This window comes from Theropithecus gelada, chromosome 18 (genome assembly GCF_003255815.1).
Source record: "Theropithecus gelada isolate Dixy chromosome 18, Tgel_1.0, whole genome shotgun sequence".
Lineage (NCBI taxonomy): Eukaryota > Metazoa > Chordata > Mammalia > Primates > Cercopithecidae > Theropithecus > Theropithecus gelada.
The window spans coordinates 16,289,044-16,303,111 of NC_037686.1; the positions used below are offsets into that span (position 1 = coordinate 16,289,044).

The window sequence follows — 14,068 nt, forward strand, 5'->3', positions numbered from 1 at the left end:
TCATTACAACCACCACTTAACCTGGAATGCCCTGCTCTGTCTTCCCTTTATTCCTCTATGTCCTACCCAGATTTCAAGGCCCAGTTCAAGTCTTTCCTCCTCAAGTATTGTAGCACTCACTGATTTCCTTCTCCTTCCAATTGCTAGAGTACCAAAATGTACTGCTCACAACTGAGCAATTGATCAGAGATTAGATTCTATTACCTACTGTTATGGTATGGGTGATAACCAGCTTATCTTGCTACGTGTACAGTAATACAATTCCTTGGGAAAGGGACACTATCTTATACCCCATCTATGCCCCCCCATCACCTCACAGAGAGAGGGGAACACTGCAGGTGTGCCCCGCCCCCGATGCAGCCTGCATTCTCACTGCCCCGTGAGCTTTCCCTTTTCAGGCATTTGTCACACACAGAACTTCCCGCCTCCTTCAACGGAGAGCTCTTTGAAGACAAAGGTCTTGCTTAATAATGCATGTGGTTAACACAGCTAAATGCTGAGTAAAAAATTGGTAACGTTTGAAATATTATTCAGCGCTTAAAAGAAATGAGCTATCAAGTCATGGAAAGACATGGAGCAAACACAGATGCCTATTACTAAGGGAAAAAAAGCCAGTATGATTCCAATTGTATGACATTCTGGTTAAGACAAAACCATGGAGACAGTAAAAGGGTCAGTGGTTGCCCAGAGTAAGGGGGAGGGATGAACAGGCAGAGCAAAGAGGGTTTTTAAGGCAGTGAGAACACTCTGTATGGTGCTACCATGTTGGATACACGTCATTACACGAGCACAGAACACCAAGAGTGAGCCCTAGTATAAACTGCGAACCTGGGGTGATGAAGTATCGCAGGTTCACTGATTCTTTTTGTTGTTGTTGTTGAGACGGAGTCTTGCCCTGTCGCCCAGGCTGGAGTGTAATGGTGCATTGTCGGCTCACTGCAACCTTCACCTCCTGGGTTCAAGTAATTCTCCTGCCTCAGCCTCCCAAAGAGCTGGGACTACAGGCACGTGCCACCACGCCTGGCTAATTTTTTGTATCTTTAGTAGAGATGGGGTTTCACCATGTTGGCCAGGCTGGTCTCGAACTCCTGACCTTGTGATCTGCCCACCTCAGCCTCCCAAAGTGCTGGGATTACAGGCATGAGCCACCGCACCTGGCCAGGTTCACCAGTTCTAACAAATGGGCCGCCCTGGTGAGGGATGCTGACTACGGGGAGCCCATGCACGTGTGGGGCCGGGGAGTGTGTGGGAACTCTCCGCACCTTCCTCTCAATTTTGCTGTAAACTGAAAACTACTTTATAAAATAAAAGCCTTTTAAAAAATAAAATGAGGCCAAGCATGGTGGCTCACACATGCAGTCTCACCAGTTTGGGGACCAAGGCACAGGGATCACGAGCCCAGGAATTCGAGACCAGCCTGGGCAGCAAAGTGAGATCCCATCCCTACAAAAAAATCAGAAAACTAGCCAAGCGTGGGGGCGTGCATCTGTAGTCCCAGCTACTCAGGAGGCCGAGGCAGAAGGCTTGCCTGAGCTCAGGAAGTCAAGGCTACAGTGAATCATGTTCGTGCTGCTGCATTCCAGGCTGGGTGACAGAGCAAGACCCTGTCTTAAAAAATAAAATGAAATTTTAAGAACGAATTTTGATGAATCATACTTTACGAAAGGTCAAATTATCTTTCTAGTTCTGCTACAGAAAATATCATAGTCGCAGTCACATGTGATAAAAGAGAATGTAAAGACAAAAAAGAGTAACAAAAAAAGCACAGAAGAATGCTAAGGCAATTAAAGAAGACTGTAATGATTTTGGATTTATATTGTTTGTGGTACTAGACACAAACAACATTACTGTGGTAATAGTGATATTTACACTTCAAAACTTGTGGTTTTTCCTCATTCTAAATAAATATTCACCTTAAAATCTGAGAGAAAAAAAACAGGTTATAAAGCAACATGTTCAAAAATATTCTAATCTCGTTAAATATGTTTTTATAGACATAGAAACAAATGCTAGAAGACAGTAACATCAAAAAGTTAACAGTGGGTATCTCTAGGAGTTGGGGGCATAGGGAATCCTAATAACCTTCCTTATGCTTTTCTGTATTTTCCAGATTTGAACATGCATTGCTCTTCTAATCAAGGGTAAAACGAGATGTTATTTTAAAACCTAACAATAGGCCAGGCGCGGTGGCTCAGGCCTGTAATCCCAGCACTTTGGGAAGACGAGGTAGGTAGATCATGAGGTCAGGAGTTCGAAGCAGCCTGGCCAATGTGGTGAAACCCCGTCTCTACTAAAAATACAAAAATTAGCTGGGCATGGTGGTGTGTGCCTGTAATCCCAGCTACGAGGGAGGCTGAGGCAGGAGGATTGCTTGAACCCGGGAGGCAGAGGTTGCAGTGAGCCGAGACTGTGCCACTGCATTCCAGCCTGGGCAACAGAACAAGACTCCATCTCAAAAAACAAAACAAAACAAAGAAACAGAAACAAAAAAACAATTTCAGACAGGCAAAAGGAAAAGCCAGGGAAGCTAACAGCCTCATACCGCAGCAGCTGGTCCACCTTATAATACACACACTTGCATTGATGCTAGTCATGAAATGGACAAGGAAAAATTGGTGTAGAAGTAATACAATGGAAACTTCAGATTAGTCCACTCCTAAGTTCCAGAGACAGGAAATTAAAAGAACAGGCTCCTACTTCTTGGGTAAGGCTGCTAAAGATAAACAAATAAATAAGAAAGGGCTCTGAACAGACAGTAGAATGGTGGTTACTAGGCGGGGGGAGGTGGAGTGGGGAAGTTGGTGTTTCGAGGGGACAGTTTCAGTTTTGCAAGCTGAAGAGAGTTCTGTGGACGGACGGTGGTGATGGTAGCACAGCAATGCGAGGGTACTGGTGCCACTGAACTATATACTTAAAAATGGTGAAGGTGGTGCCTTTTATGTTATGTATGTTTTGCCTTAATTGTAAAACCAAGGGGAAAAAAATGAGCTCTGAGATCAAACTTCCTGCGTTCAAATCCTAGTTGTACTACCTACTGCTTGCCTGGCAGCCTGCAAGTCCCTAACCTCTCCCCATAGTGGGGACAATTTCATTACATACCTCACCAGGCTTGTAAAGATGAGATGAATTCATTAATATAAAGCACTTAGAATACTGCCAGGCATCTGTTAAGTGAGCAATAAATGCTAGCTATCATCACTGTTATTAATAATGTAGACAAGATCTCCAAGTCCTCCAAGGTTGCAGGAAAGCCAGTATGCCTCAATGGCTGGGATACTCTGCCCTGACCCAGGGGCAGCTGAGCTGCAGAGAAGCTACACAGACAGCAGCATGCATAGGGACCTGAGCTTAACAGGTGAGGGAGTGAGGGACAGGGTGCTGCCCTTTCTGAAGCCTGGGCCAGGAGGGATCCAAACACCAGGATGGCAGGGGTTCACTGCAGCGGCAACCAGTGACAGCCAGTAGGTGACACAGACTATGCCATTTCTGGCTCAGCTCTCTTCCTGTTTTCTCCATTTCCCTTTATTGTACACAACAGCAGGGTGGGACTGATCATAAAGAAATTTTAAAAGTTTATTCGTTAAAGAAAGGAAGAGCTTTACCTGTAAGTCTGATTTTGAATTTGTTTTTCCTGAAAAACACTCTAAGGACTATCATACACTCATTGAGGAAGGAACAGATGGACCGGGGATGACATTTTAGTATTTATAAGACAGGAGTGCTTCCCTCAAAGGGATTTGGCTTTGTTTTCTCAGGAATACTGGCCTAGGGATGTAATCTTTCAACTCCAAAGCAATGCTGCGTGCACTGCCATCTCTCCACATCCAGCTCCACGGGAAAACACAGCACAGCAGGATGGGGCAGGCAGGTGTCCACGGCCACCGGCTGTTCACCAGCAGTCACCCGGGCTTTCCAGGGGTTGGAAGCCAGTGACAAAGAGGGTGGTGTGAACTCTGGAGACCAAGGCACAAAGGATGTGGGTTTATCATCAATTCAACAAGTAGATTTATTTTTTAATCATTTGAAAAGCTGCTAAAATTCTAAAAGGCTCTTTTAATAAAATGTTGTAATCTATAATAATTTAAACAGCTTTCCATTTCTTTTAGTAACTCAGAATGAATGCACTCAAGAAAATGGAAAGCCACATGGCTGGGTCAAATAACAGAGAGGGAATGAGAGGCAGAACCCGGACTGCCATAAAAACAACCTGGACCTCGGAAGAGTGTAACATGCTATTTTAAAATATAGCAACTTACTTGCAATTGTATTGCCTCCGTCATCTGTAATGATTTTTAAATACTCTTACAATTATTTCAATTGCTAAAACCTACAGTTCCCCAGAGAGGCAGTGAAAAGCTCACTGACACCAAGTATATTTTATTTCCTTCCCTCTGAGACCTCTTGAAAATTCACTGATACATCATTTTCACTTCCAATCCAACGAAGTGTGGTGCTGCATTCTCTAGATATTGTATACAACTAGTATGTCTATATATTCCAATAATAAGAAAAACAATTCACATGATGAAGATCAAGCTTCAGGAAGAAACATTGCCTAGAAACTTCTATCATTGAGAGCTTCGGGCAGCTGGAAAAGTTAAACATTTATGCCAAGCAATTCCAGCTAAAGGCAAAGTTTAAATATCACCATGCAAATTAAGAGCAACCAATGATGAAACTGCAGAAACTCCTAATTGCAGTTGCTCATGGGCTGACAAACTGAGAAGAAGGAGAAAAGGCTGCGTTTTCACTCGAGCACTAGAGAAACCTGAGAGCAAGGCCAAGTTTGAGATCAACTGAAATTGGAAATACTGTATAAATGTAAAGTCTACCACTGTAACAGGACCGAAGTGTAACTACTAAAGACTTGGGTTATAGAGAGAAAATTCCCCTCAGGTATTAGGCTAGGTGTGTCTGCTCTGTTGCCTAGACAGCAGCTTCTGGGCAGGGTGCTCCCCGGCGTGTATGACCCAAACGCTGGTGGGTCCCCAGAGCTCTCTCCGCTGACAGCCGGGGGCTGGAGGCAGTTGGCTGTCCCCTGGATAGAGCCGTGCCTCCTGCAGGATGGAGATGGCACTGGATGTTTCCTCTATGACACCTCTACCTCCCACAGCTACCGAGGACGAAAAAATTCATCGTGCTTACAGTTGAGAGCCTTGGAGGGCCAAATGTCTTTCTTTCCCCATCTCATGCTGCTCAGTTCCCTCCCCTCCACACAATGCCTAGCATCTCATCCATCAGTTTATCACTGCATGACGTTCTTGCCATCTGAATACCACTGATCATACGCAGAGGAGTTACTCTAAGGCATCCCGGGATAGCTGCCTGCGGCCACTCTGGATGGGCAGTTTGAAAAAAAGCCTGCCGCCCTCAGGCCTTCTGTCTTCAGTCCTCACAGGCCAGTCAGAGGGTACAACAGGGGCCAGAGTGAAAGACACACAGGCAGAAAGGAAGGCACCACGGAGCGGGAAAAGGGGGTGTGCTCATCATGGGTGAACTGAACCACAGTGTGGGCACCTCAGTGCAACCAGTGGGAAAACAGGGAGGAGAAGATAAGAAAAGCTCTAAGGAAAATGCTAATGAGCATAATGATATTCCTTTCCTATTCTTCCTGCTTAGCAGCTGAACAGCTTCAGAGTTGGGAGGTGGCGTGAGCCCTTCTGCTAGGCGACTTCACTAAAGGCTGGACAACACCTAGACAGGTGTGTGGAGAGACGATGGAAGCACGGGCCGCAAGCTTGCACTGGATCACTCGGCATTCGTGGCTTTAAGGGAATCTACTTCCACACGCATTTTTTCCTAGAAACTGGCAAGTCTCAAAGGGCACCTGCACTGGAGGGTCTGTGCTGTTCCTCTTTGCTCATCTCCCCATTCACAGTCGCCCTCTGCCACTTAAAAAAAAAAAAAAAAAAAAAAGAACTTAATATCCTACCATCCTGAATCACAGCATAGTATTTATACCTGGAAATGAGAAAAGCTCCAGGGGACCAGACAGGGAAGGTTACAAACAGTACTGTTATCAGCAAAGCCTCTTTTACTCAAGAACCATTAACTTACATTAGGGCTCCTTAACTGCCTGTTTCAGTTAAGGGAAAGACATGACACTAGAAATAGGGTCTTCAAGTCACTTCTCCCCAGGTTGAAACATTCTGATTTTAGACCACTGTAGAGTGTGGGGCTAGAGATACCAAATTTTGTTTAACTATCTTGCTGCTTCTATCTCCTGCCTCTCTAGCTGGTATTTATAACACACCAGATTTGGCAAAGTTCCAAACCTTATCTAGCTCCGCATCTATCTTAGAGTTGGAATGCAAGAATAACACTGTTGTCATGGTGGCATATATGGTGTCACATGTTTATCTGAATCCAGAAATAACATCACATCCCTTCTGACAGTTACTCTGACCTGGTGATACGTCTGGGCGTGAGGTCTGGCCCCACAGCTGTGTGGCAGACATTCTGTACCGGAATGAATGAGCGAAATCTTCAGTCTGTGGGAAACATCTTAAGATTCATGGTGAGATAAAAGCATTTTATCAAAAACGTATTGGCAAAGGTTTACTTCAGTGAAAAATATTCCAATTTTCTCAACCCTTTCTCAGTACTGCAAGGCACAACTGAGTGATAAAAACAGTTCAATGAATTGAGATCGGAGAGCTTGGGAGAAGCTTGTCTGGTGTATTTCCCAGAGGCCAAGAAGCCAATGACTAATGAAAGGTAACAAAACCTTGTGCAAGTTAGAGTTTTCCAAAGTTGTGTTTTTAGTAACACTGAAGGGAGTCCTAATTGAGTTGTTAGCTTATAAATCACACACAAAAAATTGTGTAATATAATCTGACTTTTGGCACATAGTTGAAAAGGGGGTCAAAGAACTGAATGACATTACTGGATATTTTTTTAAAAACCCAAAAAACTCCTGCTCCCATCTGTCTATTAATATGAGCAAAGCTCTTAGTCCTTGCATCTATTCAAAAACAAGAACATAATTGTTACTGAAAATCTTGTCTCATTCTAGCAGCAAGTGATATTCATCTCAGATATCTAAACCCAATTCAAAAAAATTCTTTTCACTCATAACATTTTACCTTTTGCTAATATTTTCATAAATTTTATAATGTTTACAATTGTAATCATTCAAATACTAACATTCATAACAATGCAAAGAAATCTTTAGTATTAAAGCCTTATAGAATATATAGCTTTTTAAATTTTAATTTTTATACATATTTCTGTAATAATGAAGTATGATAAAGTAATCGATAAAAGACCCTCACAGATTAAAAAAATTGAGTTAACTGGGTAAATGGAGGTACTGGAAGAGAGATGACAGCTGAAGGTATGCACATGGCTTCTGGAACTCAGTTTCACCCTCACAAAAAGGACACGAAATTAATTGAGTTATCCTATAGGAAGGATAAAATGGAAATACAAGTTCAAGGAGACATGGAAGTATAAGCTTTTCAATGACTAAAGAACAGCTTGCTCATGTATTTAACAGAATGACAGTGGCAATCAAAACTTGATGGTATATGGATTCCACTAGCTACCTTTAAAAGAATGATACAACACTTTCCTTTCACTTTCAATAGTCGGTATTCATGATATACCAGACCTTTGTCACCTTTTGCAATAATCCAGGACTATTCTATTACTACAAGACATTTGAACACACACAAGGTCAGTGCGTGCATGGCCTTGAGCTCGAGTACTTCCTCAAATTTTGTGCTGAGGTCCTGGGGCTGGCTGCCTAAGTCACTGAGCAGGAACAGCCACGACCTAACCTCTGGCTGAGCCCTGCTGAGAAAGCTGCTGGAGCAAAGGGGTGGAGGGGAAGAGGAGGAGGGAAACAGGGTGCACACAGGACACGAGGCTTTGGGATTAAAGAGTCCTGTGACAAAGGGGCAACAAGCAGAAAGAAATAAGCAAAGGCTTCAAATGACTAAGCAGTGTCAGGATTAGTTCTCAGGAGCCAGAGATCTGTTTGTTTGGTAAAAGCTTCAACCACAAAGAGATTTAGGGTTGAATTCCAGTTATGTAAAGTATTCATTTCACATTGTATAATCCGACATTTTGATAACATAATCCTGCCCAAAACAGACTAGGAGAAGAAAAGAAGGATATCATCAGTACTGGAAATCAAAGTGGCTACATGTTATTTGGAAAAAGGTAAAGTACAACGTGCAGGTGCGTGGGAGTGGAGGAGATGGGGCAGAGTGAGCCCGGCTGGGAATGGGGCTGCGGACACTGGGGGCCAAGATGACAAACGCCTGGAGAAGAAACTCCTTCTTTCCTTCCTAAGACAAAGTGAGACTTAGACCATATCTGGCAGATAAGCATATGTACTGTGAATTTAGAAAAGCCACATATTTTGAATAATAATAGCATTACATCATAAAATGATATCATCACAGCATACAAATCCGGGGCATTAATTGTTGTGGAAAAAGATGGGATGGGGACCCTAGATGAGCGTGGAATTGTGGGACTTTCACCCGCAGGATGCTCACACCCTGCACTCTGTCCTGGCACGCTCCTCACGACAACAGAGAGCAGGAAGAGCTACGGCTCAGTATCAAATTTCCTCTCCCACTCTTAAGACTTATTAACAAAGTAAGAAGCTGGGTAAATGGAGGTAAGGGAAGAGAGATGATAGCTGAAGGTATGCACATGGCTTCTAGAACTCAGTTTCACCCTCACAAAAAGGACACGAAGTGAAGTATTTGGATTAATATGACAGAATCAGAAACATGCAGGCCGGGCACGGTGGCTCACACCTGGAATCCCAGCACTTTTGGAAGCCAGGGTGGGTGGATCAACTGAGGTCATGAGTTCAAGACCAGTCTGGCCAACATGGTGAAACCCTGTCTCCACTAAAAGTACAAAAAATTAGCCAGGCATGGTGGCGCGTACCTGTAGTCCCAGCTACTGGGGAGGCTGAGGCAGGAGAATCACTTGAACCCAGGAGGCAGAGGTTGCAGTAAGCTGAGATCACACCACTGCACCCCACCCTGGACCAGAGAGCAAGACTCTGTCTCCAAAAATAAAAAGAATCAGAAATATACAATAGGGGATTTTTAAAAATGCCTTCACTTTAAGTTAAGTGTATTAAGACCTATGGATACTACTATTCTCTAAGTTTGGACCTATTTTTCTTTTGGGAGATGGAAACAGGCAGATATTGGGGACTGTTGATATCAAAATTTACTTTAAAAATATGTTCCAGGCCAGGCGCAGTAGCTCACGCCCGTAATCCCAGTACTTTGGGAGGCTGAGGTAGGTGGATCACCTGACGTCAGGAGTTCAAGACCAGCCTGGCCAACATGGTGAAACCCCGTCCTGTCTCTATTAAAATTAGAAAAAGTAGCTGCTTGTGGTGGTGGATACCTATAATTCCAGCTACTCGGGAGGCTGAGGCAGGAGAATCACTTGAACTCAGGAGGCAGAGGCTGCAGTGAGCAGAGATTGTACCACTGCATTCCAGCCTGGGTGATAAAGTGAGACTCCAACTCAAAAAAAAAAAGGGGGGGGGGTAATATTTGTATTTCTCTCTCAAGACTCTTCATTTTTCATCTTTACTGTCGCTTAGTGCTTATACCTTGATTGTGTCTGCTGCTGAGAGAGAAGGCCCTATAGCAGACAGTGCTCGAAGAACAGTATTTCCAAAAGCTAGGTGATTTCCTTTCCATCCACATTAATAAAAATGTTCTTCCAGAACATTCATCTCCTACGAACCTCAGCAGAAACAAGTTTCCAAAAACACGACTTCCCCTGAAGCTCTCTCTCTATGCCTTAAATCAATAAATTCTAGAGATATGATTCAGAACATTCTATGGAACCTTTCAACACAAACAGCTCTATGTTTATTTGTTGTATTTTATTTATGATTCAGCATAAGCATTTACTTGTACAAGAAGTTCTGTGCCTAAACATAAAAGTAAAACCATATTCTAGAGAAACAGAGTATCTGTCAGAGCATATCAGGTACAATCCAACATAACAGAGCGGGGATTAGATCCTACATTATCAGGCTCACTCTCCATGCAGGAGTCAAATATTTGTTTAAAATTAATGTTTATGAAATTTGTTCCTTAGAAATTACATTTAGGAAGTTTCAGATTTCATTATCCACTTAGAGAAGAGAGACATTGGAAAAATGCCAGAGGCCAGGCATGGTGGTTCAGGTCTGTAATCCCAACACTTTGGGAGGCTGAGGTGAGAGGACTGCTTGAGCCCAGGAGTTCCAGACCACCCTAGGAAACACAGCAAAACTCCTTCTCTACTAAAAATACAAACAATTAGCTGGATGTGGCAGGATACGCCTGTGGTCCCAGCTACTCAGGAGGCTGAGGTGGGTGGATCAGTTGAGCCGGGGAGGTTGAGGCTGCTGTGAGCTATGATGGTATTACTTCACTCCAGTCTGGATAATATAATAAGTCCCTGTCTCAAAAAAAATTTTAAAAAAAGAAATGAAATGAAAAGAGAAAAAGAAAGAAAATGAAAAGAAAAATGCCAAAGTGAGCACCTCTGCAGTGGACAAGATTTCAAGCCGCAGAATGAAGTGTGCACAAGGTGACTGTACTTCCCAGCATGCACAAGGTGACTGTACTTCCCAGCATGCACAAGGTGACTGTACTTCCCAGCACAGGGAAAGTTCTGGAGTGCTCCCAGGATACACATTCAATTGCAAAATGTTAAAAGGTAATGTCCAGGCAGATTCTTTTGTGCCACACGACTTACATGTTTGGAGGTCCAACATCACACTAGGAAGAGTTAAGAGAACTTTACCCAGAATCCTAGCCTGACTGACATCAGGGTGGCAGTGTTGACTACGAACTACAAAGGAATCCAAGGATTTCTATAAAAGGAAATGCTGCCATCTCCCTACCTCCCCCCAAATCACATCCACCTGCACAGATAACTAAGCAGAGACGTATTCCAAATACTTAATACACAACACTCACAAATTCCAAATACGAAAACTTGCTCTGTGCACAGAAGTGTAAGTGAAATCCTGTTCTCCACCGTGGACTTGTCTGTTCTTTCTGAGAGTTTCTGGGTAAGTCTATGGGGCAATATAAATGTGCTGTGATGACAGAAACACGGCCTTTTTTTTTTTTTACATCAAAAACGCACATTGAAGCCATTAGAGCAGCTCAAATTCTCGTCAGAAAAAATTCACCTATGACTTTTCACAATTTATGATTCTCGTACGTTTCCATAAACATTGTCATGCACCATTTTATGCAAACTTTCAGATTCCTTTCTAAAGAATATACGATTAAACATATCTGCTTAATATCATATGACAAAACCGTTAACTTACCATTCCAATACATTTTCTGAGGATGCTCCAGATACTGAAGTCATTTCTGGAAAACATAGGAGAAGGCAAACTTGTTCTGAAAAAAGAAAAGAAAAACATAAAGTTCATTCTAATGCCATTGTCATTAGGAGGGAAAAACGACTGTCATTCACATGAGAGCTGCAGACACAGAGAGACACTTTAAAAATGTGTGTCATCACAGACAGGGTTAAACAGGGCTAATCTAGGGTTGCACCTGTTCACCGCTACCTACTCTGGCCTCTGAAAGATTCTGTAGCAAATCAACTGGCCCTCTGTCTTCAGCATTGCTCTGATCTGAACTCAGTCCTCCCAGTCCTTGGGGTCCAGCTGTTTGGACCATCTCAGAGATCCACTATCCTTTCACGTTAATGCACATCTGACCCTGTTGTTGGATTCATGGCACACCTACCATGTTCTGATACTTAATACATTATCATTCTCTAGCTGCTAAATGAGGTAAACAAAATGCTATCACAAAGCTGAGATACAGGTTTTTAAGAAATGAAATGGAAAATAGAAAACTTTTATAAAAGCCAAGTATTTTTAAAAAGTAAAAGCCAAAGTATTTTTTAAAAAGTAAAAAGTATTTAGGCCCTGTAACATACATCAGTACTTCCCCAAAGAGACTAACACTGAACAAAATCTGATTTAGCAATTCTGGGTATACTGGAAAACAAACTAACCTCTACAGAAAGAGCATCTTCAAAGCCTCTGTAGGTGTTTGAAAGTAGCCAAGGGATGACAGCTGCCTGGGGCTGAAGGTCTGTGGCTTGGATAAGCAGCACATCAGAGCCAGGCCTGGTGGGCAGGGAGTCAGTCCATTCCCACAGATCAGAATGGCAGCACCATCAGGAATGAGGGGTGTGCAAGAGGTGCCCAGGCCAGCTTTCCATAACACTGTTATGAAAGTTTTCCAGTTGCCGGCCAGGCGTGGTGGTTCACACCTGTAATCCCAGCACTTTGGGAGGCCAAGGTGGGCAAATCACTTGAGCTCAGGAGCTAAGACCAGTCTGGGCAACATGGTGAAACCCATCTCCACCAAAAATACAAAATCAGCCGCGCGTGGTGGTGCATGCCTGTAATCCCAGCTACTCAGGAGGCTGAGGCAGGAGAATCGCTTGAACCTGGGAGGCGGAGGTTGCAGTGAGCCGAGATCGTGCCACTGCATTCCAGCCTGGGCGACAGAGCGAGATTCTGTCTCAAAAAATAAACAATAATAAAATAATAAAAAGTTTTCCAGTTGCCTTCTGAAATACATCCATATAGCTAAAATATTAAATATTTTTAAAATTAGCTTCTAAAGAACCTCTAAATTAAACTAATTAATTTAGATTATAGAAGTTAATATAATTTACATTTTTAAGTCAATAATCCATGGTGGAATTCTTCTAGATTCTTTTTCTGTTTTAGGAACACGCACTGCTCATTTGGCAGATCTGCCATCTAACCAATCTGCTGGATAAGTGGCCACAGATGGTATTTAAATCACATTCCCCACTATCCAAGACCATCAATCTCTGTGACATGAACAATGGATACCAGGAATAAGAATCCCTGCCATTATCTATCCTTTGCATGTATAATATAGTTTTAGAGATGTATATAAACTAAATTTTCCATCTATTTTTTTTTTCTTCTTTTTTTTGAGATGGAGTTTCTCTCTTGTTGCTCAGGCTGGAGTACAGTGATGTGATCTCAGCTCACTGCAACCTCTGCCTCCCAGGTTCAAACGATTCTCCTGCCTCAGCCTCCTGAGTAGCTGGGACTGCAGGCGTGTGCCACCACACCTGGCTAATTTTTTGTATTTTTAGTAGAGATGGGGTTTCACCATGTTGGCCAGGTTGGTCTTGAACTGCTGACCTCAGGTGATCCACCCGCTTCGGCCACCCCAAGTGCTGGGATTATAGGCATGAGCTACCACGCCCAGCCAAATTTTCCTTCTAGTGTCTTGGAAAAATCAACCTAAAGTGTAGCACACCTAGAGAGTTATGAGCTTGAAAGCAGCTTGTGAAGAGGGAATGAGGGCTGTTATTCACCCCCGACAGACGCTGACATTAAATGTATAGATGTGTGCTACCATTCTAACTAAAGGCAAGAATAGCAGAAAGACAAGAACAACAAATATCTTGGAGGCAGAAGATGAGAGACATTCGAGCTTTGTAATTATTCTCGGTTTAGAAATTGTCAGAGGACTGCCAGCCAAGAGTCCCACCTGGGAATATCCTATACTCATTTTTATGCACAAAACTTTCTGTGATTTTATGAGAATGTAATCCTTACTCATTTATAAGGAGGTCGGATTATCTGCAACATTCATTACCTATTCTGAACATAACCAGAAAGCAGAGGGAAAGGGGTTTTGAAAAGTAAACAGTCGTCATAGCCCATGTTATTTTCTTCTGTAGGACACGCAGAGCCAAGCGCCTTGCCTCACTGAGACCACACTTTTGCAATAAACTGATGGGAAGCAGCAAGAGAAACACCCGCCCACGAGACACCTACGCAGCACACAAGCCATGGCTTAGTAAATGACCTCTCAGTTGTTGACCACAGGCTAAGTCCACAGCATGACGGGGCTGCCAGGAAGACAGGTGCAATCTCAGACTGCCACAGTGGGGCAGTAGCCAGAGCATCCCCGAAGGCAATTTGAGCTGGGATTCAGGCTCACGTGTCACTGTTGTTTCTGTCTGTTTTTGTTTTTGTTTTGAGACACAGTCATGCTCT

At 43.1% G+C, this 14,068-nt stretch overlaps 1 protein-coding gene across 3 annotated transcripts in view; it reads right to left on the bottom strand.

The window, feature by feature from the left end:
* Positions 1–14,068, bottom strand: part of OSBPL1A (oxysterol binding protein like 1A) — a 225,833-nt gene that overhangs the window by 22,591 nt on the left and 189,174 nt on the right. For all 3 annotated transcript variants that reach the window (XM_025365016.1, XM_025365017.1, XM_025365018.1), the window contains one exon: positions 11,324–11,399. In XM_025365016.1, coding sequence (XP_025220801.1) covers positions 11,324–11,399 — 76 coding nt within the window. The remainder of the gene's footprint in view (positions 1–11,323; positions 11,400–14,068) is intronic.